Raw genomic sequence first — 23,201 nt, forward strand, 5'->3', positions numbered from 1 at the left:
CGGAATCTACATCAGAATGTGACTATGAAAAAAGAAATTCAGAAAAATACATGCACTTCTATGAACAAAAAACATACATGCTTTACATACCTACTAGGTATACCATACCCTACAAGTCATATGTTATGATAGACAGTTTATATTATCAAAATATGATAAAGTGAAACATTTTAGATCACATCAACGTTGTTTGTGAATCACAAGCCCCTCTATTGGCGACTCCGCGTTGTTGCATGTTCATTGCGTCAGACAAAACGACAGTTTATATCGCTTTACGGCAGCCGCGGAAACGCATGCAGTGCTAGGCTGACGTTTCTACAGGTGAGATAATACTGATCTTCATTGAGACTTTAAGATTATTAATCAATCCAGGAACAATGATATCAATAGCGACAATGTCTTATATGTTTTTATGACGATGTATTAAGTGTTCTACACTTTAACCGGCATGCATCCGGCATGCATAGCTCTTGAGATATGGCACAGAGTGTGTGTTTAGCCAAATAGCCGCACTATCTTTAGACTTCGAGACTAGCCATATGTCAAGTATTACATTGTAATGTAATTTATGTTGTAAATGAGCAAAAAGTTACTGAGAACAGATCATTGGGGGTTTTAAGCGAACTCCAAATCAAACAGATTATTCTCACTGTTTTTATTTGTATAATTGTAATGTTTATTTCTTAACGTCAGAATAGTAATGTGTAGAAAATATTATTAAAATATTAAGCTTTCGATTTAAATTTGGTTTGGTCACATGACACGGAGGGAAGGGCCTCAGATAGATCATCTGATACTTTAGCTTTCATCTGTCATTATTCTATAAGTACTAAACAACACTGTTGTAAATGTGTTAATGTTTTATCTCTATATACGGTCACTCTAGATGGACACTCTTTACATCTCTCCCCACCCTGATGACTTCAGGAGTCTGTTAACATTGATCGCAGCAGAATACTGCAGATCTCCTCCACGAGCAGTGCATGAGGACCCCCCGGCTGACGTGGCCAGATCTCGTCCAGCACTGGTCTTGGCTGGTGCAGGTGGGACGGCTCTCACCGGTTCCAGTGCTGTGAGCTGGTACCTGGCAGCAGCGGGTAAACGGACAGGCAGCGATAAGAAACAAGAAAGTCAGGTGTGGCAGTGGCTGAGCTTTGCTGACAATGAGTTGACACCCGTGGCTTGCGCTGTGACTTTTCCTTTGCTTGGAGTGATGGCAGTTGATAAGAAGGTGAGACTGTGTGCCTAATATGATCTACATGCATTTTCAATGACAGCCAGCAAAGGATTTTTTGTGATTCTGTACTATATTTATACAGTTCTTGGTGACCTTACTGGTTTTGGAGTGGCAGTGTGTTGTTAGGTGTCTTAATGGTCATTGACTTCTATCTACAGCTTCTACAGAGTTCCCGAGCAGAGCTGCTTCGTGTTCTTAAAGTTCTAGATAAGACCCTAGAAACACGAACATTCCTGGTTGGGGAGGCTGTTACTTTGGCTGATATGGCTCTTGCGATGGCAGCGCTGTTGCCATTTAAATATGTGAGTGTGCATCTGTATCTATCACCACTTCTTTATACTTTCTAAGTTGGTCTGGATTGTATTATTAAATCCACTATAAAAGGGTAATTGTGTCTGCTCATCATAAATGTATCTTATTTCTCTTGAAGGCATTGGAACCTGCAGACAGGAAGTCATTGGTAAATGTGACCAGATGGTTTAATACTTGTGTAAATCAGCCACAGTTCCTGAAGGTGTTGGATAAAATATCACTGTGTGAGAAAATGGTCCCTGTGACACCCAAACCTGCTGCTGCCTCCAATGCCACAGCAAACTCTGCTGCCAACACCACAACATCCGGCCATGAACCCGGTAATGGTCAAGGTGCGTCTTTTATTGCCCCTGAATGTTGTCTTTGTTTGCATAGTTTGTGTTAATTTGTTCTGTGCTTGTTACTTCTCAGCAGGTCCTCCTAAGACAGAGGCTCAACTGAAGAAAGAAGCCAAGAAGCGTGAAAAGCTGGAGAAGTTTCAACAGAAGAAGGAGATGGAGGAGAAAAAGAAGCTGCAACCTCAGACAGAGGCAAAGTGATGTTTACACGATTGTCTTTATCTCTTGAATATAGAATGGGTTGTTTGTCTATTTGCCATATTTTTATACATTTTGCTTTTCTTAAATAGAAAAGAGCCAAACCCGAGAAGAAAGAACTGGGTGTGATCACCTACGACATCCCTACACCACCTGGAGAGAAAAAAGGTGCGATTTGACTTTGGTGTATTTTGTCAGTTTCTTTGTTAGCAAGTTATTTGACACAAGCATTACCATTTCATGCTCGTCTTGATGTGTCAGTTTTCATCTGTTTTAGACGTCCTGAGTGCTCTGCCTGATTCATACAGTCCTCGGTATGTGGAAGCCGCCTGGTACCCCTGGTGGGAGAAACAGGGTTTCTTTAAGCCTGAATATGGGGTAAAATAAAAAAACAAATTTACAACACTATGCTGTAGACAAACGGATTCAATTTTAATTCTTCTGTTGTTTTTCTGCACTGTTAACCAGAGGAAGAATGTAAGTGAGCCCAACTCGCATGGAGTGTTTATGATGTGTATTCCTCCGCCTAATGTGACCGGATCCCTGCATCTTGGCCACGCCTTAACCAATGCTATTCAGGACTCCTTGACCAGATGGTAACCTACCCATAATTATTCTGAACAATTTTATATAATTGTTATAATTTTACCACTTCATTGAACTAATAACATTACACTTTATTCGTAGTAATTATATTACATTGAAGTTAAAGCATATAAAATATCAAGATGAGTTGCATGACAAATCTTGCATGTCTGGGCCTATTGAACGATGTGTTTGCTGTATGATGCAGGCACAGAATGAGAGGAGAGACCACACTGTGGAATCCTGGCTGTGATCACGCTGGTATCGCCACACAGGTGGTGGTGGAGAAGAAACTGATGAGAGAGAAACAGTTGAGCAGACATGACCTCGGCAGAGAGAACTTCATCCAGGAGGTCTGGCAGTGGAAGAATGAGTGAGTATGAGAGGATTGAGATGGATGATACTAGACCTGACCCTTCTAGTGTTTTTCCTAGAAAACGATTGGATATGGCAGTCTGTCATAAAGCTGTATCCTAGTTTTATCGCTTAAACGAAATGAAAAGATTACATTTATTTTTGTATTGCACAGAAAGGGAGACCGCATCTACCATCAGTTGAGGAAGCTGGGATCCTCTCTGGACTGGGACAGAGCTTGTTTTACCATGGACACTGTAAGTATCCGCAAAAAACGCCAAGGTGTTAAATGTCATCCAGAAATTCCTGTAATTAAAGAGCTTTATATTACTAAGCATTATGGAGTCCAATGTTTCATTGTGCAGTGATGAAATGTGTCTGTCTTTAATTCTGTGTAATGCTGTCTGTCTGCAGAAACTGTCTTATGCAGTTCAGGAGTCTTTCATACGTATGCATGAGGAGGGTGTGATCTACAGGAGCAAGAGGCTGGTGAACTGGTCCTGCACTCTCAACTCGGCCATCTCAGACATAGAGGTACATTCATATCTGAATGACATATCGTGTCTGTTTGTGTCGGTTAAAGTTCAGAAGGAGCAGATGAAGTTTCTCCATATAAGGCCGTCAGTCAAAGTAATAATGTTAGTCACAGTTTTACAACATCAGGGAAACAAAATTATGAACGTATATTTTTTCTAATGGACAATTCTCTAAAGGCTTGTCCACACCGGGACGATAATCGTTTCTGTTTATCGTCAAAGTTTGAATAAATGAAGGGCGGCAATGTGACACAGATGCACAAAACGGCAAGTGTAAAAGCGTCATTTAAACCAAACACCTCGGTGAGATTGCCGCTTTTGTTCACGTGCCTGGAGCTGCTGAAGTTACAGTAAAACATGATTTGGTGGCACACAAGCACAAAATGGTCTTGCCGAACACAGGTTGACGAAGAGGAAGCAAGATGAATTCTTCCTCTGTGTGACAAGCGAGTGTCAGAAGCATAAAGCAGTAAACCTTGTGTACTGGGGTATTTCTGTTTTTCGTGAAGTGGCATCTATGTCAGGGAGTGAATTTGCACTTTCATCGGCAGTGATATTCTTTTGGGAATGAACGCAGAAAAACTTTTAAAAAGCCCCGGACGATTAGCGTATTCTATTATCGTCCCGGTTTGTACAAGCTTTGACAGTCCTTCAGAGTTTTTATGATTCAGATATAGTGATATCTTCTTTGAGGTCACATCCTTAGCTTTGAGACCTGTTTTGTGTTCTAGGTGGATAAAAAGGAGCTGACAGGCCGGACTCTTCTCCCTGTGCCGGGCTATAAGGATAAGGTTGAGTTTGGAGTGCTGGTGTCTTTCTCGTACAAAATCGAAGGATCAGGTGGGAGGAGAAAGTCTATGATTGAGATCAGATTTACTTCAATTCTTGAGTACACTTTAGAAGTGGGTTTTAATGAAATTATGTTTTCTTTCAGATGAGGAGGTTGTGGTAGCCACCACACGTATTGAGACCATGCTTGGAGACACAGCTGTGGCTGTTCACCCCAATGATTCCAGATATCAGGTGATGCCAAACATTAATTTCTGAAAGCTTTATTTGTCTCAGGATGTATAATAAATGTAAACTAACTGGAACGTTTATCTCTGTCCCATCCAGCATCTCAAAGGCAAGATGGTTATTCATCCCTTCTGTGACAGAAAGATGCCGGTGGTATTTGATGACTTCGTGGATATGAATTTTGGAACAGGTAAAAGTCGGAGGAATTTAATCCTGAACAGTAGACAAAAAAGCACAAATGGAACAATTAGCACTTTGAAGGATTGTCTTATTTGCATATTCTTTAAACAGAATGTGAGTGTTAAAATTGCAGTGTTGTTATGCAGGTGCGGTGAAAATCACTCCTGCTCATGACCATAATGATTATGAGGTGGGAGAGAGACACAAGCTGTCTTTCATCAACATCCTAGATGACAACGGTGTCCTCATCAACGTCCCTCCTCCATTCCTGGTACACACACACAAGTTCAGATATAACGTTTTTTTAACATTTTGAGGGATTCAGTCCCAGGCGGTCAGACAAGTTTGTTTTATTGGCATTTATTATCTGAATATGACTCTCTTCTTGCGGAATAATGTCGCTGGAGTTATAATACCAGGTATCATTTTACTTCCAAGCGGTAGAATGGGACTGAATGGGCGTCAACTTTTTGAAGCTCCAAAAATGGCTAAATATCGATCAAAGAACTGCTCAACACGGCTCTGCGGTTTTAAGACTGCGAATCGATGCATTTGTTTAAGAGAAATATCCATAAGTGATGCAATCTGGGAAAAACGTTTTCAGGAATATAAAAAATATGTCGAAAGCCAATTTAAGAAATCAGAAATGGGTTTTTGTTAAATCTTTATTCTATAATATCTTGTCTATTATCTCTGAAAAAATCTTTGCTTGTTTTTTGCTGAAATATATCGATCTATAATCCCAATGTGATGTTTAGAATATGCAGGCGGATGTGAAATAAATTTCCCACAGCTTTCCATCTCTTAACACTACAAAGACAGTTCACATATCAAAGTAACCAAATAACTTGCAGAATGAAGGTGTATTAATGCATGTTTCCTGCTTGTCCTGTGTAAACTACGACATGGAAAGATTTTTTATACAACGTTATCGTGAGATGGCGGATCTCGCTGCATGAAGCTGTGGGCTGCTGCTCATGTGAGCCGTTTCAGGATCGCAATATACACGGGATGATCAAAAGTCCAGAGACTATGCTCATCATAAACTACGGAAAACTTGCTTCACTTCTTACTAGGTTGCTGTTATCTTCAGTGTAGAGTTAATCTCCTCGTGTAGTAATGCAGTGCATTTAGTGCTTCTGACGGAGTTCTCCTTCTTTAAGTGTGTCCAGCACCATTTTCATATTAACGCTATGCATTACTTTTACATTATTCAAGCAGTAAGGAAAGTTTTTTATATTAAATTGTTAATAGGGTATGACTTTTACTTGTGATACTTGTCTGTTGTTGTACTTTTATTCATACATTTTTTTATCAACGACTTAAAACCTCAAAGTTTTTCTCAAAATGTTGTTTCTGAAAATCAAAGCGATCAGCCAACTACATACAAGGTATGAACAAAATAAAATCAGTTTTGGAAAGAGCTGGAACCTGGCTTTCATATGATATCAAAATCTGATATGTGTAAAATTTCACCATGTGTTAGAGAAATTGTTTTTCCAGCAAATGACGCAGGCGTGTCATAAGATCTGTTATTTGCCAGAAAAACATGCCTCTGGTTCACGGCAGCTGAGGGATAATGGAAGCTAGATATCAACAAACGCATCTATTCGCTTCAGAAGACCTTTAAGACCACGGAGCCGTGTCGAGCAGTTCTATGATCGATGGATGCACATTTTCGATGCCCATTCACTCCTATTCTACCTCTTGGAAGTAAAATGATACGTGGTATTATAACTTCAACTGCATTATTCTTCAAGAAGAAAGTCATATTTAGTCAGGATGCTTCGAGGATGTTGGGAAAGTTTTGCTTTGCCTGTGAAATATCACTTTAAATCTTTTGTCTTATATCAATATATAAGGATCAAATAAACTGAATATGTATAATCTTTGTTGCCTGTAGGGTATGAAGCGTTTCGAGGCGAGGAAAGCTGTGCTTCAGGCTCTGAAAGACAGAGGCCAGTTTAAAGAGATCAAAGACAATCCCATGGTGGTGCCTGTCTGCAGGTTTGACAGACTCTCATTCACGCACACTTCACCTGTTTGCCATTGGTTGGATAAATTGCTAGCTCCACCTTAAAGCTAATGTTGCTATGTCGGGCAGATCAGAGTCAAAGGAAGCAATCTTTTCAAAGCGCCAGTGTGTTTGAAAAGTGCGTCTGTTTATTTCTCAGCCGTTCTAAGGACATAGTGGAGCCTTTGATGAAGCCCCAGTGGTACGTGGACTGCAGAGAAATGGGAAAGCAGGCCGCAGATGTGGTCAGAAATGGAGAACTGAAGATCATCCCCGACCACCACCTCAAAACCTGGTTCAACTGGATGGACAACATCAGGTGACTTTTCAATCCTCTGTTCACCTTTTCTTTACTGGACTTGCTGGAGTGTGTGGTTACATGGCATTTTGGGGTTTCAGGGACTGGTGCATTTCACGACAGCTGTGGTGGGGTCACAGGATACCAGCGTACTTTGTAACTGTGAACGACCCGTCGGTCAAACCAGGCGAGGTAGGACGAGATGCACAGACAGAGGCAGTGCCAATTCAACATTCAGATACACAAGGATTGGTGGGATAAAGACGTTTCTGTGTGTGTTCAGGATGTAGATGGACATTACTGGGTAAGCGGAAGATCAGAGGAGGAAGCCAGAGAAAAAGCAACCAAACGCTTTAATGTGTCTGCAGACAAAATCTCTCTCCGGCAGGGTAAGAAACACACACACACACACACACTGAAGCATGCGCCGTGTCTTGTGAATGTCAGCATTGATTCTCTGGCTCTGTGTTTTAGATGAAGATGTGTTGGACACTTGGTTTTCTTCAGGGATCTTCCCCTTCTCTATCTTTGGCTGGCCCAATGAGGTCAGTTATGAATACAGACACATCAACATCAGTTGTTCTCAGTAGAAAATGAAAAAAATCACTAGTATATTTAAATATCATTTTGCATTTATCATTACAAATTGTTACCATTTTAGCAAAAATGTGTTCATATATACATTTGTGTGGTAGTCTGAAGACCTGAGAGTGTTCTACCCTGGCACGCTGTTAGAGACGGGCCATGATATCCTGTTCTTCTGGGTGGCTCGTATGGTCATGATGGGTCTCAAGCTCACCGGAAAACTCCCTTTCAAAGAGGTGAGTGTGTAGATAATTCAGCGTGTGTTTGGAGATAAATAGAAGCAACATCGAAAATGTTGAGAATGAAAGCTGGTGTGAGCTCCGATGTAATGTGTTCAGGTGTACCTGCATGCGGTGGTAAGAGATTCACATGGCAGGAAAATGAGCAAGTCTTTGGGTAACGTCATTGATCCTCTGGACGTCATCACTGGCATCTCATTGGAGGTACAGCACTAAACACCCAGATCTTATATTAACACTAGGGATGCACGCATACCCTTTTTTAAAGGCTGCGTACGAGTACCAATATTTTTTTCTGGTACTCGCCGTACGTACTGAATTTGAATTAAGAACCTACCTATCGGCCGTTAAAACAGTACGTTCTATATAGTATGAATACATTTCGGACATACTGCTTCCACCATGGTTTATGGTCATGTGACCCGTATGCTCATAGTCCTATGACGTATTAACAACAACATACACCTGAGCGTTGATAAAAAAAACATAATTTAGTCAGGAGAAATTTACATTAAAAACGGACGTCCGCCTTAGTTTTCCGTTATATTTATTTGATTTCCTTTTGAAATGTGACCATTGTTCTGCTCCTGTGGCATCATGGGATACATAAGTGTCCATCCGATCCACACTCGCGAATCTTGGCGGAAGTAGTAGGCCATCTGGGTATTTCTCGCCTACTGTTTTTTTGCATACTGAGGTTTCGGACATACTATTCATGACTCATACTAATTTTCACCTACTATATAGAATCAAAGTAGACGATTTCAGAAACAGCCCATGTTTTTGTGTGAAATGAATCGACGGTTTGTGTTTGTGTTAAGGGTCTTTATGCTCAGCTAACAGACAGTAATCTTGATCCTCTGGAGATCGAAAAGGCCAAACAAGGACAGGTACATAATCTTCCACTTCCACTGAAATCTCTTCAATATACACTGTAGGATCATGGGGCTGTGATATTTTGTGTTACTCCAATTTGCTCCTATTTACTAGTACCACAGAAATGACATATTTAATATACTTTTCTGTATGTTCTTTAGAAATCTGATTATCCCAATGGAATTCCAGAATGTGGAACTGATGCGCTCAGGTTTGCTCTGTGCGCCTACACAGGTCAAGGTAAAGAAATTTGGCAATAACCAAAACATATCTACGTTAACCTGTCCGTTACTTTAGCCTATCTATTTTACTGTCCGTTACTTTAGCCTATCTATTTTAATGTAATAAGTGAAAGGTATAATAAGGTTTTATTTCCTGTCTTGTAATATCCCTCAGGCAGAGATATAAATCTGGATGTGAACAGGATTCTGGGATACAGGCATTTCTGTAACAAGCTGTGGAACGCTGTGAAGTTTGCCATGAAGACACTGGGAGAAGCGTTTGTGCCTTGGGAGAAGGCTCAGGTGAGAGCTTTTTGTAAGCATGATGGATACGTATGTTACTGTATATGTGTTGACATTGTGAATCAATGAGAAATAAGAATCAATCAGAAAAATGTCTTATTCTCTTCTGTCTCTCAGCTTTGTGGCAGTGAAAATGCGTCGGATCGCTGGATTCTGTCTCGGCTGTGTGCGGCAGTGGCTCTGTGTGATACTGGATTCAAGACATACGATTTCCCTGCAATCACCACTGCTATCTACAACTTCTGGCTCTATGAGCTTTGTGATGTCTACCTGGTAAACGATATCGCACACCATATACAACACCATTCTTTATCATCATAACCTCAAGTTATTATCTAAATCTCAAATAATTGGAGCAGCTTGTTGCAACTTTTGTGAATTTCTTTGTCGCACTTTCATCGATATAGGAGAGCATAAAGCCAGTGATGAGTAAGACAGATAAAGACGGACAGAAGCAGGCAAACATCTGTAGACAGACCCTGTACACCTGTCTAGAGGTGGGGCTCCGCCTCCTGTCTCCTTTAATGCCTTTTGTTACAGAAGAGCTGTTTCAAAGATTGCCAAGGAGACGGCCTCAAGACAGCCCCCCCAGCATCTCCGTCACACCCTATCCAGATACATCAGAGGTGAGGAACAGAGAGGTCAAACATATAATTATGATGCATTATATTTCTCATTGAGCTAGGCTATAGGTTGAAACCTATGGACTGTGTGGTCTATGTGCTCATTGTGGTCTTGAGCCGGTTACCCCAGATTGTTCCCCCTTTACAAATAACCTAAATATAATACGAATAGATATTGTGTTTTTGTTTGTAGTTCTGTTGGCACAGTGAGGAGATCGACCGGCAGATGGAGTTTGTCATGTCTGTGGTCAGAACCATCCGATCACTCAGGGCTGATTATAACCTGACCAAGACCCGTGCTGACTGTGAGAGAAACTACACTGTAGATTAAAAAAGGACAGCTTTAAGAATTGTGATGTGTTTTCTTGGCAGCATTATTTAGACACACAGTATGTGACTACAAATGTGTTTTCTTTCATCTCAGGTTATCTGCAGTGCATAGACACTGATACAGCTGATCTGGTCCAGAAATACAGTCTACAGATTCAGACCTTGTCTTACTCTGAGGCCATTCACGCAATAACAGGTGACGGCACCATCCCACAAGGCTGTGCGGTGGCTATTGCCTCGGACAGATGCACCGTTCACCTCCTGCTGAAGGTGAAAATCCTTTGACAACATTGTTCTCACTTGTACACATTTCTAGCTGTTGTAATGCAGCTGCTGCCAAATACCGAAATAACTGCATCTGCGTCTCCTAATTTTCAGCAGATTAAGATAAAACCAATTCTCTAAAATATCATCACTCAACAGCCAATTGGTTGGCTTGGCTTTGTGTCAAAAAATTAATTTCACCTTCCTACAGTCAAATTTTTTTGTGTTTTAAATCATTATATTTTTTCCCGGATCAGGGTTTGATTGATTTAGAAAAGGAGGTCAATAAACTAACAGTGAAGAGAGGAGAGCTGGAGAAACAGATGGAGAAGCTGAAGGAGAAGATGGACAAGAGCGATTACAAGGAAAAGGTCCCTGTGAAAGTGCAGGAGGCAGACGCTGAGAAGGTGAGAAAGATGGTGGTAAATTACAGTGTTCTTCAGTTTATGACTGGGATTCACCAGAAAAGTGTGTTGAATGTTTTCTTAAAGATATTTTTGTCTTTCCAGCTGAGGCAGAATGAGACAGAACTGCAGAAAGCTAAAGAAGCCATCGAGAACTTCAGCAAGATGATGTGACCCAGCTCGCTTTTCAGCACTTGTCTTTAACTTCCAAACTTTTATATTTAGATCCTTTATGTATTTGTCAATCATGTCTACTGAAGAACAATATGGGAAGCTTGAATAAACATCACCTGAGATTCAATGTTTTAAATTATTTAGTGTTATTTAATAAGTCAGTCATTAATACTGATTATAGTTGATTGCAATTATCGGGTCATGTTTAAAAATACATACCGCTTTAAAATAAGAATGCCGACTTAACTATTTCGTGTGGGTGTCAAAAAATATAGAATCTAACCAGAATAAAGAGCATCCCCAATTTAATATTCATAAGCAATATAACATTCAGAACATTGTACGTTTTTGTCAATAATAACAGTGCTCGCAAAATAGAGGATAAAATAAAAATGGACAAACAGAGTCAAGTGAGATACCCATCACTGAAACAAAAGTGATGACACAACTGATCATCAACAAATGTCCAACCCTCAACTATTAAATTGCCATCCAACTAATACTTTAAAAATCTCTTTATCAAACAATGTGTTCAAACAATAAACTGCTAATCCTGTCACATGTATACAAACAATTAATGTCTCCCTGCTTTCCTCTTAACTTAAATATACCGTCGTGTTTCTCTTTGACCTCTGTTCTCCAGCACTTCTGCAGTCTTCTCTTTATGGTTTCCAGGGATGGTGAAACTCCGTGATGGGGAGTGGAGTGCAGTGTGTTGTGTCAAAGTTTCTCATATGCTTTTGTGCCTGTGAGAAAGTGGAACATCAGCTCAGATCGATGACTTTTAATGTCAGTGTTGAGAAATCGGTAACACTTTCAAGCAAAATAAACATCCCTTCAATGAACTAAAGTGACAGTTCATCCGTAAATATAAATCCTGCCATCAGTTATTCATCTCATTCATATCATGACTTTTTCTTCTGTGTAATACATAAGACATTTCAAGAAATGTCTCTGTGATTTTGTGTCCATTCAATGTGGGTCGATGTTGTTTGGTTACCAACATTCTTTACAATAGCTTTAACATAAATGTGTATCCGGTAGTATAGCACTACACTTCTAAATCCATATTTATGAAGCACAGTCAAGCTCAGTAGCATGTTTATTTCTAGATATACTTGTTTGTTGTTTCATAACATACCAAGAATAGAGCAAGCTGTCGTCTCCCCTCCAGTGTCATGTCCTCACCTGAAACATAAAAGATATCAGACAACAGACGGTGTTTTTAAAACAAACAAGAATGAGAATCACTGCTGAAACACACATTTCTAACCCAACTAAAGCCAAATGTTTAAGTAGTGGGAGTCGAGTCACATATAGGAAGAGTTATTAGGCATAGCACTAGAGATGAGTTAGTTGAAGCACGTACCAACACTCCAGGGGAAGAAAGTCTCTCTGTCTGCCTGATAGGAGCGCAACACAGACAAGCACCAGTCATCATCTACCTCATAGCTGGTGTACACGGATTCTGAGGAACAGTGGGAAAACATTTGAAACATTTTTGTCTCTTCGAAGCAACAAGAATACAAGTTTTCTAAAGGTTTACATTTAGCAGACGCTTTTATCCAAAGCGACTTACAAAGTAGGGGAAAACAATAAAAGCAATTTGTGCAACAAAAAAACAATGCATAGGTGCAGTAAATCTGATCTCAGTTAGCCTACCACAGTATACTAAGCTAGGAACTTTTTGTTTGGGGTGGGGTAGGAAAGTAGAAAAGACTGTACTAATGGGTCGGATGTTAACGGAAGTGATTTCTTTGTAGCCGATTCTTAAAGACAACTACAGAATCCGCTGATCTTGTGGAAGGAGATAGATCTTTCCAGAGTTATTGAACACATCGGGAGAAAGTGCGTGAGAGTGATTTGTTCCCTATGTGGGACAGCGACAAGAAGTTGTTCGATTACAGAAATGATGGTCATTATTCTAAATCAGAGGTTCTCAAACTTTTATAGAAGAAGCATACGTATAAAATCACAGGCATACCATGATACTACTGATAAGTTGTTTTTTTTTCAATTATTGTATTAACATTTTTTGGTTTAGGTTTTTTCTTTTTTACTAAATTGACACAATTTTAAGATCATGCAAGGAGTCTATTCCTACTCTGTATTTCTGTTGTTGCTATGTAATGCATACAGCATTAACAAATGATAAATAAATAATTTACTTATATATATATATATATCTCAGAATTTTTTTATTTATAAAACATTTTAAATTTTATTTTAAATGCTAGATGTAAATAAATGTAAAACATATTTTTGTGTTTTTCAATTCCTTTCATGTACCACCAGAGGGCACTCCATGTACAACAGTATGAGAACCACTGTTCTCAATCAATATAATCCAAAAACTCTAATCCAGAGTTGTACACTCCAATTCAGGCGTCAGGATATTATAACAGATTAGAAATGTATAACCATACAAACAAACTCCCTGAAGGCCGCCTAGTCAGTTATTAAAAGGCATAGTTTTGCTATTTCTAATACTATACAGAAATCCAAACACACCCTCTTCTATTTTTGTCCCAGCTGCAAGCCAGTGTCTGATGGCTCTGACAGATTCATCGGTCATGATTTTAGGATACCTGAAAAAAATACAGCACAGAGAAAACCTGAAACTAACTGACACATGTGCAAACGCAGTCAAATCTGAGATAAATCAGACAAATGGTTTTGTGTGAAATCTGGTCAGACCTGTACTGGAGTAGTTTGAGCAACAGATCATTTCCTCTGTTCGACATGATGTCCTCTGGACCCCTGTATGTCAAAACACAGTAATGCCACATAAGTTAATGTTATTATTTTTGACTCGACCAGCAAAAGCTTGTTTTTGAATCTTGGATAACTCACGTGGTGGTGATGATTTCATCTTTGGTTCTTCTGATCAGTAACACTGGACCCTGGTACCTGAAATGACAGTCAAATCCTTTAGATTGTAAATGCTGGAATTTGCATATTATACTATACATTGTAACTATAATATTAAAAAAGGTCAATGGTTCATTTGAATTTGCTTAAATGAATAATGGTGAGAACGACTTACTTGCAAAGCTGGTCTGCATTGTTTAAGTTCACATACTGCCTCACTGTGTGGGTCACTAAAGGTCCTGCAAGAAAAGAAAACAGAAGAGCATCCATGAACTTGGGATCCCATAAATCTTCATGCTTAAGGGGATTTAAAGAGAGACAATAACTTACTCCAACTGTCTGGCATGACCTTCAGAGCAAGTGGTAAAAGATCATCAAATGAAGCATCTAGAACCAGACCCTGGATCTCAAGGTACGACATCACAGCCCAGCTTGCTAAAATAGACAGACACTACTATGAGAAACATACAGCGGCTGAAATAAAATCTATTGAGTCCTGCCATGACTTTTGGTTGTGTCTACGATTCCTGGTTTGTGATTGGTCATGTGAGCAACTGCATTTGTGTGGTGTGGTTATTTACCTGTAAATCCTCCTATTGACCAGGCGTACACAATAATGTCAGTCAACTGGAAACCCAGTTTGTGAATGGCAAATTGAATGACAACATCCATCGCATTGGCCTCGTTTTGAGGAAATGGAACTCCCTGATAAAGCAAATGAACAAAAATGAAAATGAACAATTATTATGATGGTGCTATAATTCAGGAGGCAGACTGCACGTGAGAAAATAAAAGTCCTATTACACATTAAGATCATTTAACCATTCTTTACATAGGTGATATCAGAGCCGTTGAAAAACTGAGTTGCGACACTCGCATAGACATCTGTTGGTAGAACGGAATGAACTTGTCATGGAAGGCTCTATAGTCCCAATCATGGCATTGAAGCCCATTCATTTCACTGTTTGCCAAACATATTCGCAGGTAAGTTGATAAAATACATCTCTGTAAATCTGGTCTGTAAAAAAAGGATGTTTTTGAAACAAAATATTGTTTTCCTTAATAGAAAAGGCTTTTCTGTGTGGTTGAATGATTTTCTACAAAGACTGCTCATTAAATAAAATGTTATCTACCCTTTCCTTGTATAAACTATATAATTGAATCTGCATTTACTTGCAATCATTGATTTATTCATCAATTACTTTTTCATGTGGATGCCACTTAACATAATTTAACATTGGTATGTACTGATGATCATAGACGCATCAGAAACAGATGAATGCATGCATACGGTTGATGTATTGCACATTATGCATTGTTCCTAGTGTTGAGGGTAGATGTGACGGAGTCGTCGTGAGCAGATGTAAGCACACAGGAGAACAGTTGCAAACAGATGGGATCTTTTTATTTATCCTCCGTAAGGCCAAAGAAAGGTACTATAAATTTAACAAGAGAAAAAAAAACATACATGTTTGGGGACAAAAAACAAAAAAAATCTAAATTGACTTGAGTCAAATAAATGATCAAAATTTTGCAGCTGCTTAGAAAATAGCCTTTACACAAGCCCATATACAAAGAGCATCGACAGACTTATGTCCTCTCAACTCGCTCTTCCTGAGACTGGAGCCATTAATCTTTATATGCCTGAAGGCAACCCTAGAATTGGCACATACCAACACAATACCACCATACAGGGGTGGCTCAGGTGAATATGCCATAAATGCTTAAACAGCCAAAACGTTACCTCTATAAAACTAGAAAATAACAAAATATTATTTCTATGGGTCAAGCTTACTTTGTCAAATAATATATAGTTATATTAACCGCTGAAAATTATTAACTCAAACTCCGAACCACTTCCTATTGACCCGGAAGTCATAGCGTCATATAAGCCCCACAATTGAGGCAAAAATTCCTTTACTCAAACAAACAGGAGACGGCAGTAAGACACAAAGATGGTATGTCAGAGCTATGTTAATTTTAAACTAAATAAAAAGATACATGATTAACGAAAAACCTGTGTTGCGTGGTTATTGTAACTGATAAAGATTGTGAAGTAAATTACCTGGTTTTAAACAGCTCAATATGTATTGATAATAGTAGCTATAGCATTTAAATCACAGTAGTATTAGATGTTAAAGTGTGCACACGAAAGCTACGGGATTACTTTAGAGTTTTGATAAAAGACTAGGTTAACCGCTAATTTGCAAGAATATGAGGAATAGGAGAACACATTGACCTGCTAGACAAACAAATACCAGCAACATTTGCACTCAGTCTTTGTGAAACCGTGACTGTAGCTATGTGCCCCGTCACACCTAGTCAAATTAATTCATACTGTCTCTCTAACACTCATCACACAAAATGTTTTTATAAATTGAATCAACATAGAAATTAGTGCATATATGGTGTTGGTATTTAGCGAAATTCGTTTACATGGGCAACAATAATCCGATGTTAACACGATTAAAGCAATACTCGGATTAAGAATGAACCATGTAAACAGAGTTTTTTGATTAGCTTAATCTGATAAACTCCGAGTTTGTCGTGGGGGCATGAATGAAATGTTGCCAAATAAAAGCGCGGAGGATGCCTGTTGCTGGAGAGTTTGTATCCGCCGTTGTCCGTTAGCACTTACGGCATGTACAGTAGTTAACTGCGTTTGAAGCTGGCGTAAAATCACATATGAAACACCAAAAAACTGTATGTGGTACCATGGTGAAGACAAACAGTTTGTTGATACATGAAATTATAGAGGGAACGTTGAACGGCATCGGTTAGGGACGTAATGGCGTATGCGATAAATAAAGTCACTACTATGTAGTGTAACATGTAAAACCGGAACATGAAATTTATATTCTTAAAGCAACTCGTGTAAACACCTTAATCGTAATATATTATCTTACTCAGAATAAGGCAAAAATCGGTTTATTATTAATTACTGATGTCCATGTAAATGTGGCGGCGTGATCAAAGCGTGTCGTATCTCTGTTTTTCAACGTCTCTGGGTAATAAACCTTAGACAATATAATAAAATACAGGTTATGATAAACAGTGGCCACAACACCAGTGTTTAATGAACAATATATTCATATTATTAATACAAATTACAATATACTGTAAGTGGGTTTTTTTTAATCCAACATAGCTCATTAAATATGAATTTAGTCATAAAAATCTATTTTGTATTTTCAGATAAAAATGCTGACAACAGCCAGAGAGACAAGAAACATTTAATCTCCATGGTCGAGTTACATATCGTCGCAGTCCTTCTAAAACCTCAGATGTCCAAATTCACAGTTTTTTAGGTAATGGAAAAAACACTGTACTTTTTAATAGTTTTTATTGGTTGGATATTTGCAAAACACAGTGACGAACATAAAGGGTGACCTTTCACACTACTACTATTTCATGGCTAAAATAGAAAACATGAAGTATGGAGGTACAAGGTTTCAGAAAGGAGCGCAGCAATAATACATTAGCTCTGTTCAGGAACATATGACACAGTGTGATATTTACTCACCGTACTGCCAGCAAACCCTGGGTGATTCCAGCCCAACACTGAATATCCACCTGTAAGGAGAAGAGAATCAGCACCAGTTCAAACAGAGCTTTATAACATATGACACAAACACGCACATTTACCTTCCAATGGTGTGTTCATGCAGCCGACTTCATAGAACCCTGCATTCCCCTCACAGCAGATCACCTGTGACAAACACGTTCAATATTACACAAGCTGTGATAATACGGTGAACACCCAGAAGGATATATTCCATTCCAACAACGTATTCTTTTATTTTAAATACACAACACTCCGCTTCAACTCTCCGTTTCTTACCAGAGTTTTACTGTGTGGCCCTCCATCTCTCCTCCGGTCCACAAACATTGTGTCGATCTCATTCCCATCGCAAGACACTAGTTTGTTCCTCTGCCCTTCATACTACACACAACAGAGTATTGTAAGCGGGATTATAATGTGTATTTGTATTTCAAATAAAGGTTACATATGCGTTACCTCTTCTACGAGTCTGGCTTGGCCCTGCTGTAGCATGGGTCTCATGGCCTTCTGCAGCAGACCCACCGAGCCTGGGTACAGCATCCTCCGGCCGAACGAGTGAGCTATCAGATAACTACACAAAACACACATAATAAATCACAACCGACTATGTGAAATGCTGAGTCTGTGTGTCTCCTGACTGTCTTTGGTGTGTTACCTTAAGATGTGACATGGCAGCGTACGGACTGAACTCAGCACACTGTCTGCTGCTCCTCTGTGTTTAGGCTCTGGTTTCAGCAGGGACACACCGCCTTTCAACAACTTCCTGCAGAAGAAACCAATTTTAACCAATGACGCTCAGACAGGGAGAGAAAGAGAGACAGGCTTTACTTACGGACTACTAACTTCATTCCAGCTGAAATCCGCAGGCCAGTGTTTGAAGTCAAAGTCAAAGCATGCCAGTTTTTTCTATAGGGAACATAACAGACACACAGCCATTTAATAGGCTTATTGTGTTCTAAAAAAGACCCCATGGGAAGGTTTCTGTGGCACTGCTCTTACCTTGTTGCTACGCGTGTGGTTTTTCCGGGTCGCCTCCAATACAGTGATGAACTGAAGGTACTCTGGGTTTCTCCAGCGCCCCCACCCTAACAACAACACAACAGACACAAATCATGTTGAACAGTGTATTTTACCTTGCACTAGAAACATTTAAAATCATGGTAACTAAACAGATAATGTACAGAAAATAGACAACCGCAGTCTCACCTCTCAAACAGGCCACTCCGAGCAGACAGACCAATGCTGTGCCAACATACTGACTGAGTGGTACCAGCTTACTACTGCAGATGTAGCCTAAAAGAAATACCAATCCAGTTATTACAGTGGTTGCATGGCAGCATTGTACTGATACTCGATTAGTATAACATTAATTTAGACTTGGGATACTCCACCCAATTCGCTCATGAATGACTTATTTGTTGTTCCAAACGTGTATACATATCTTTGTTCGGATGAACACAATTTTGTAGAATTGTATACAGATTTGGATCAACTTGCGGATGAGTAAATGATGACAGACATTTTTGGGTGGACTATTCCTTTAATTTATAATATTCAGCATTTTAAATGTAACTATGATGTCATCATTATAATTCCATATTGATGTGAATGTTCCTTTGTACTCAGTAAATCTCTTTAACTGTCCTTTGCTGGTTTCACGCTACACACTGACTTTAAGTTGAAAATAAGACACAAATGTGACAACAAAGATGCAGCAAGAGTCGTTTATACAGACTACAACCTACTTGCATGTAACATTTACTTGAAACCATTTTTTGCTGAATTGCAAGCACTGCAATTTCCTTGATGAAATACAAATCGAAATCTCAAATAAATACCCTAATATCCCACAACAACAATAACAACAACATTTATGCTTACTATCAAAATAGGATTGTGGCCAGTAACAAATGACACAACACTTTAGATTTGACATGTGTTGAAACGCATGTAAGGGATAATGTACAGGCAGCCGGTTGTAATAGCAGAAATAAGCCTTGAAGGGGTTTACTTCGCGATAACAGCCAGCTGCTTGTACATTATCCCACTTATTACACGGCTTCTTGTCACACGAGTAAAAAATAGACATGAATTTGAAATATTTTATTAGCTATTTTTTACCGACTGCAGACCTTCCATGAGGAAAAGCAGTTTACTTTTGGTTTAAGGTAAGAAATTAAGTTTAAATGTTGCGAGCAGGCAATTTGGCTTAATCATTTGTAGATATAATGTCATTTATGTTATTAAAAGACACACTTATATTTCCTCTGTCAAAAAAACATGTCAAAATGATTTGCTGCATTCGGGTTGCAGTGTGTTATTAGTTTTGAGAGGTTGTTATCTGGGAATAACGAACCTGCAAATGTCGCGACTGGCCAATCAGAATCAAGCATTCCAACCATGTAATAAGCATGTATAACAACTCTTGTGGTCCTGTGACTCTTAGGAAACGCACAATTAGTACAATACACTCATTAAAACCAACCACAGTACACCAATATGGTACATAACAACAGAGCGCTCCATTCAGCACTTAAAACTATACATTGCACTTGGTTTACATCATTTAACTATTTAAATACAAAAGCAGACCAAGATTCTTACTAAATACTTAAGATATAAAAGAAACACATCACATACTGGCCAGCACAAAAAAAAGAGCTAAAAAATGTGTTCAGTACTTACAGTACATGACACAAAGTGTGATAAACTACAACACATCTCATTTCTATACTGGACATTAGTATTCCTTATGCCTGTTTAGCAGAATTACTTCAGACCATCTGGACATCACTGATAACGCTTATGAAGCAGGCTTAAAATACATACAGCCCTGCTGTGCGAGAGCATTAGCCCATGACTCGTGTTATATGATTCCTGTTTGGCAAAACAATACATCCCAGCCTGTTCATCACACATGCATGACATATAACAAGAAATACACCTGACAATGCAGGTAAACTCATTTAAAAACTTATCAAATGTGTGTGTCTATATTGCACTTCTTTATGTGCTTCTTTATGATCCCATGTGTTTGTATGTTTTTACCTTTCCTGTAAAGATAGCAGAGCAGCAGTGGAGAACTATAGTATGACAGAGACCACAGCACAGACGCCTGAAGAACAGTGTGAGACAAACAATAAAAACAGTCTTTAATTTTACTGTACACCCCTAAAACAAGTCTGGATGCTATTGGCTGAAATAACCTGTAATAAAACTTAGTACTTAGTAGACTAACTATAGGGACATGTTGCATTTAAAATTATGGATGTTAAGACACATAAGAGGAAAAATATTTGGACAGTAAACACATACCCAGCCGAGGATGCTGCCCGTGTGTCTTTCCAAACCTCTGGGCTGATAATTCCAGCCCTACACAAAAAACATGTGAGTTATTATGAGTTGCACATTTACTGCCATCGTAAACAGAGTATCTTACAAAACGCCACAGTTTTGATTATTAATATTATCCACCAGGAATAATTAATATTATGAGAAAACTTCTTACAAAAATCAATTATTTAAGATGGTGCCACAGTAACAATACGAGTAAACATATCATGTTTTAAGAGAAGAGTTAGTTTCTTTGTTATCTTATATATTTGTTTTTATACCAAGGGGCTGTTGAATGCTTCAATCTGATTGGTTGACCAACGTTATCCATTAACTTTCAGTAAACGCACACCTATGAAGGTGTTCAAGGTCTGCTGACCGCATTACAGTTCCATCTCTCTTCGCCATGTTTAAACAACAGAAAGGTTATAGTGTAGCCTACAGGACATCATCGCACACAGCACCCTGCTCTTGATCTGACGTTGATAATGTCAAACTTTACTGTTAATGTTTCGTTTCAATAAACAAGAAATGCATATGCTGAAATTAAATAAATAAAATAACAAAATAGAAAAACTAAATGTATTTATAAACACTGATAGTTTTCCTCTTCATGCTGCTGATAACAAAATTATTTAGATAGATCTACTCTTTCAAAAGTTTGCATGATTGTTTTACTGCTGAAGATACAATACGAGAAATTAATGATTTATTTTCACTGGCTTTTCGGATGCTTGAAATGAGATGCGCAAGAAAGTAGTGTCAACAGCATTTAAAAGAGGATAACATGACAAACATTGAAAGTAAACATTTGAACAATGTTTACTGTATTTTTAATACAAAATGCAGCATTGGTTAGCAAGCATAAGAGACTATTTTCTTTCAAAAGCATCAAAATATCTTCCACTATTGATAGGCTATTAATTCAATCATTTTTTGAATCTGTAAAAGGCACAAATGTATCATCAGCTCCTGCTTTTGGCACTGCCTTCCCAACCCTAATGTTTACTTAAAACGTTTAAAATGTTATATATTACATAGGGCAGATTATAGAAATATATATTGTGTAAATACATTTACATTTAGTCATTGAGCAGACGCTTTTATCCAGAGCGACTTACAGATGAGGAAACATTAGAAGCAATTATAACAACATAGGCAACAAAATACATAAGTGCATCAAAAACTAGTCCATTAAAGCCTAGCACAGTATACAAAGCTAAGAATAATGAGGTTAGTTCAAAAAAATAAGAAGACAGAAAAGAATTAGAGGTTAAAATCAATCAGCTACAACTACATCTTATAAATAATAAAAATATCATATAGCTATGAGCTACACAGGCAAAATAAAAATGGATTTGGTCTTCATAAAAAGAAGTGTCAGAAGTAGTTACACAACTAATATTATACTGTATATGATAAATAGCCTACAGCTTTGCAAATGCGTGCAAAACTCATAGATTTGTTTATGATAGCCTACAGTTTACAATGTGGCCACGGATTTTAGGACCTTTTTTTCCTCAACCTCCAGGGCGTTTAGCTCGATGCTTGAGCCATCCGCTGTAGAATATCATTCTTGATAAGACAGACGCTCCAAACCAGAGTCACGTGATATATTAAACAGAAACGTGAAATCGCGCAGTGCATTGTTGTTGATAATCATTCTCTCGATCACAGTGACAGACTGTTAACTCACCTGTCTGTCACTCGACCACCGATCAGCAAGCGAGCAGCTCACTGTCATCAATGAATGCGTCTCAAAACGATGCGTGCTGCCAATTCATGCAGTGTTTTCAGGCATCGTAAGCCTTTTATGAATGTATTAAACGCGCAGACGATAATCACGCGTCTAGATAGACAAGTCCACTAGGTCAACTAACAACACAAGCATGCACTTCCGCACATACATGCGAGAATCATATCGTCAGGCTCCGTCTTAAAGTAAATGAAGCACGCATACCCTGCGCCCCGCTCTGCCGTCGGTTCGTGTCTGGTCTGGTGAGCGGTGGATCCGATGTAAATTGGGCCCGAAAAGGCATCGGAGCCACATCCAGCTTGCCATTCTCACCTCGGTCAGGAACTACGGCTGCCCGCGAGGCTCACAGCTTCTACAGTCGCGAACGTGCAACGCGCCTTTCCATACGTCATAGTTGATGCGCCTGCTGCCTTCGTGTTCATTCTCGCGTCTCAATGAAAAGAAAACTCTAGTGTCTTATTCTCTTCTTAATGCGAGAATGGAGAGCCGAGATAATTTAAGGATTATTTGTTTCTGCACTACGTCAGAGGCAATGAGTGGCATGGGGATAATAAAGATGACATCACAATGAATGTAAGTGACATCATAATG

At 38.9% G+C, this 23,201-nt stretch overlaps 2 protein-coding genes across 4 annotated transcripts; one reads left to right on the plus strand and one right to left on the minus strand.

Moving 5' to 3' along the window:
- The first annotated feature begins 253 nt into the window (after positions 1 to 253).
- Positions 254 to 11,237, plus strand: vars1 (valyl-tRNA synthetase 1). Of its 3 annotated transcripts, none has more exons than XM_079469476.1 (31): positions 254 to 321; positions 887 to 1,231; positions 1,396 to 1,539; positions 1,668 to 1,869; positions 1,961 to 2,079; positions 2,178 to 2,253; positions 2,363 to 2,463; positions 2,554 to 2,681; positions 2,879 to 3,043; positions 3,200 to 3,281; positions 3,439 to 3,558; positions 4,292 to 4,400; positions 4,495 to 4,583; positions 4,677 to 4,767; positions 4,904 to 5,028; positions 6,661 to 6,764; positions 6,932 to 7,090; positions 7,171 to 7,261; positions 7,353 to 7,458; positions 7,544 to 7,614; positions 7,765 to 7,890; positions 7,993 to 8,097; positions 8,715 to 8,783; positions 8,931 to 9,009; positions 9,166 to 9,293; positions 9,411 to 9,566; positions 9,701 to 9,919; positions 10,110 to 10,221; positions 10,341 to 10,516; positions 10,768 to 10,917; positions 11,020 to 11,237. In XM_079469476.1, exons 2-31 carry the CDS (start codon positions 887 to 889, stop codon positions 11,086 to 11,088), a joined length of 3,816 nt encoding a protein of 1,271 aa, XP_079325602.1. In that variant the 5' UTR covers positions 254 to 321; the 3' UTR covers positions 11,089 to 11,237. The 3 variants fall into 3 exon arrangements, with proteins under 3 accessions (XP_079325602.1, XP_079325600.1, XP_079325601.1); XM_079469474.1 differs by having other exon boundaries at positions 270 to 321; positions 1,668 to 1,881; XM_079469475.1 differs by having other exon boundaries at positions 271 to 321; positions 1,668 to 1,881; positions 1,964 to 2,079.
- A 141-nt stretch (positions 11,238 to 11,378) lies between these two features.
- Positions 11,379 to 23,043, minus strand: abhd16a (abhydrolase domain containing 16A, phospholipase). Its single transcript, XM_079469478.1, has 20 exons — positions 22,815 to 23,043; positions 20,837 to 20,893; positions 20,570 to 20,636; positions 18,728 to 18,814; positions 18,521 to 18,606; positions 18,354 to 18,427; positions 18,177 to 18,284; positions 17,978 to 18,092; positions 17,801 to 17,902; positions 17,605 to 17,668; positions 17,483 to 17,532; positions 14,541 to 14,664; positions 14,290 to 14,394; positions 14,135 to 14,198; positions 13,942 to 13,998; positions 13,786 to 13,848; positions 13,600 to 13,676; positions 12,458 to 12,556; positions 12,230 to 12,276; positions 11,379 to 11,834 (listed from the first exon to the last, which is right to left on the minus strand). The coding sequence occupies exons 1-20, from the start codon at positions 22,914 to 22,916 to the stop codon at positions 11,751 to 11,753; spliced, it is 1,632 nt and encodes a 543-aa protein (XP_079325604.1). The 5' UTR covers positions 22,917 to 23,043; the 3' UTR covers positions 11,379 to 11,750.
- Positions 23,044 to 23,201: the final 158 nt, after the last annotated feature.

The sequence above is a fragment of the Barbatula barbatula genome (assembly GCF_947034865.1).
Source record: "Barbatula barbatula genome assembly, chromosome: 12".
Classification (NCBI taxonomy): domain Eukaryota; kingdom Metazoa; phylum Chordata; class Actinopteri; order Cypriniformes; family Nemacheilidae; genus Barbatula; species Barbatula barbatula.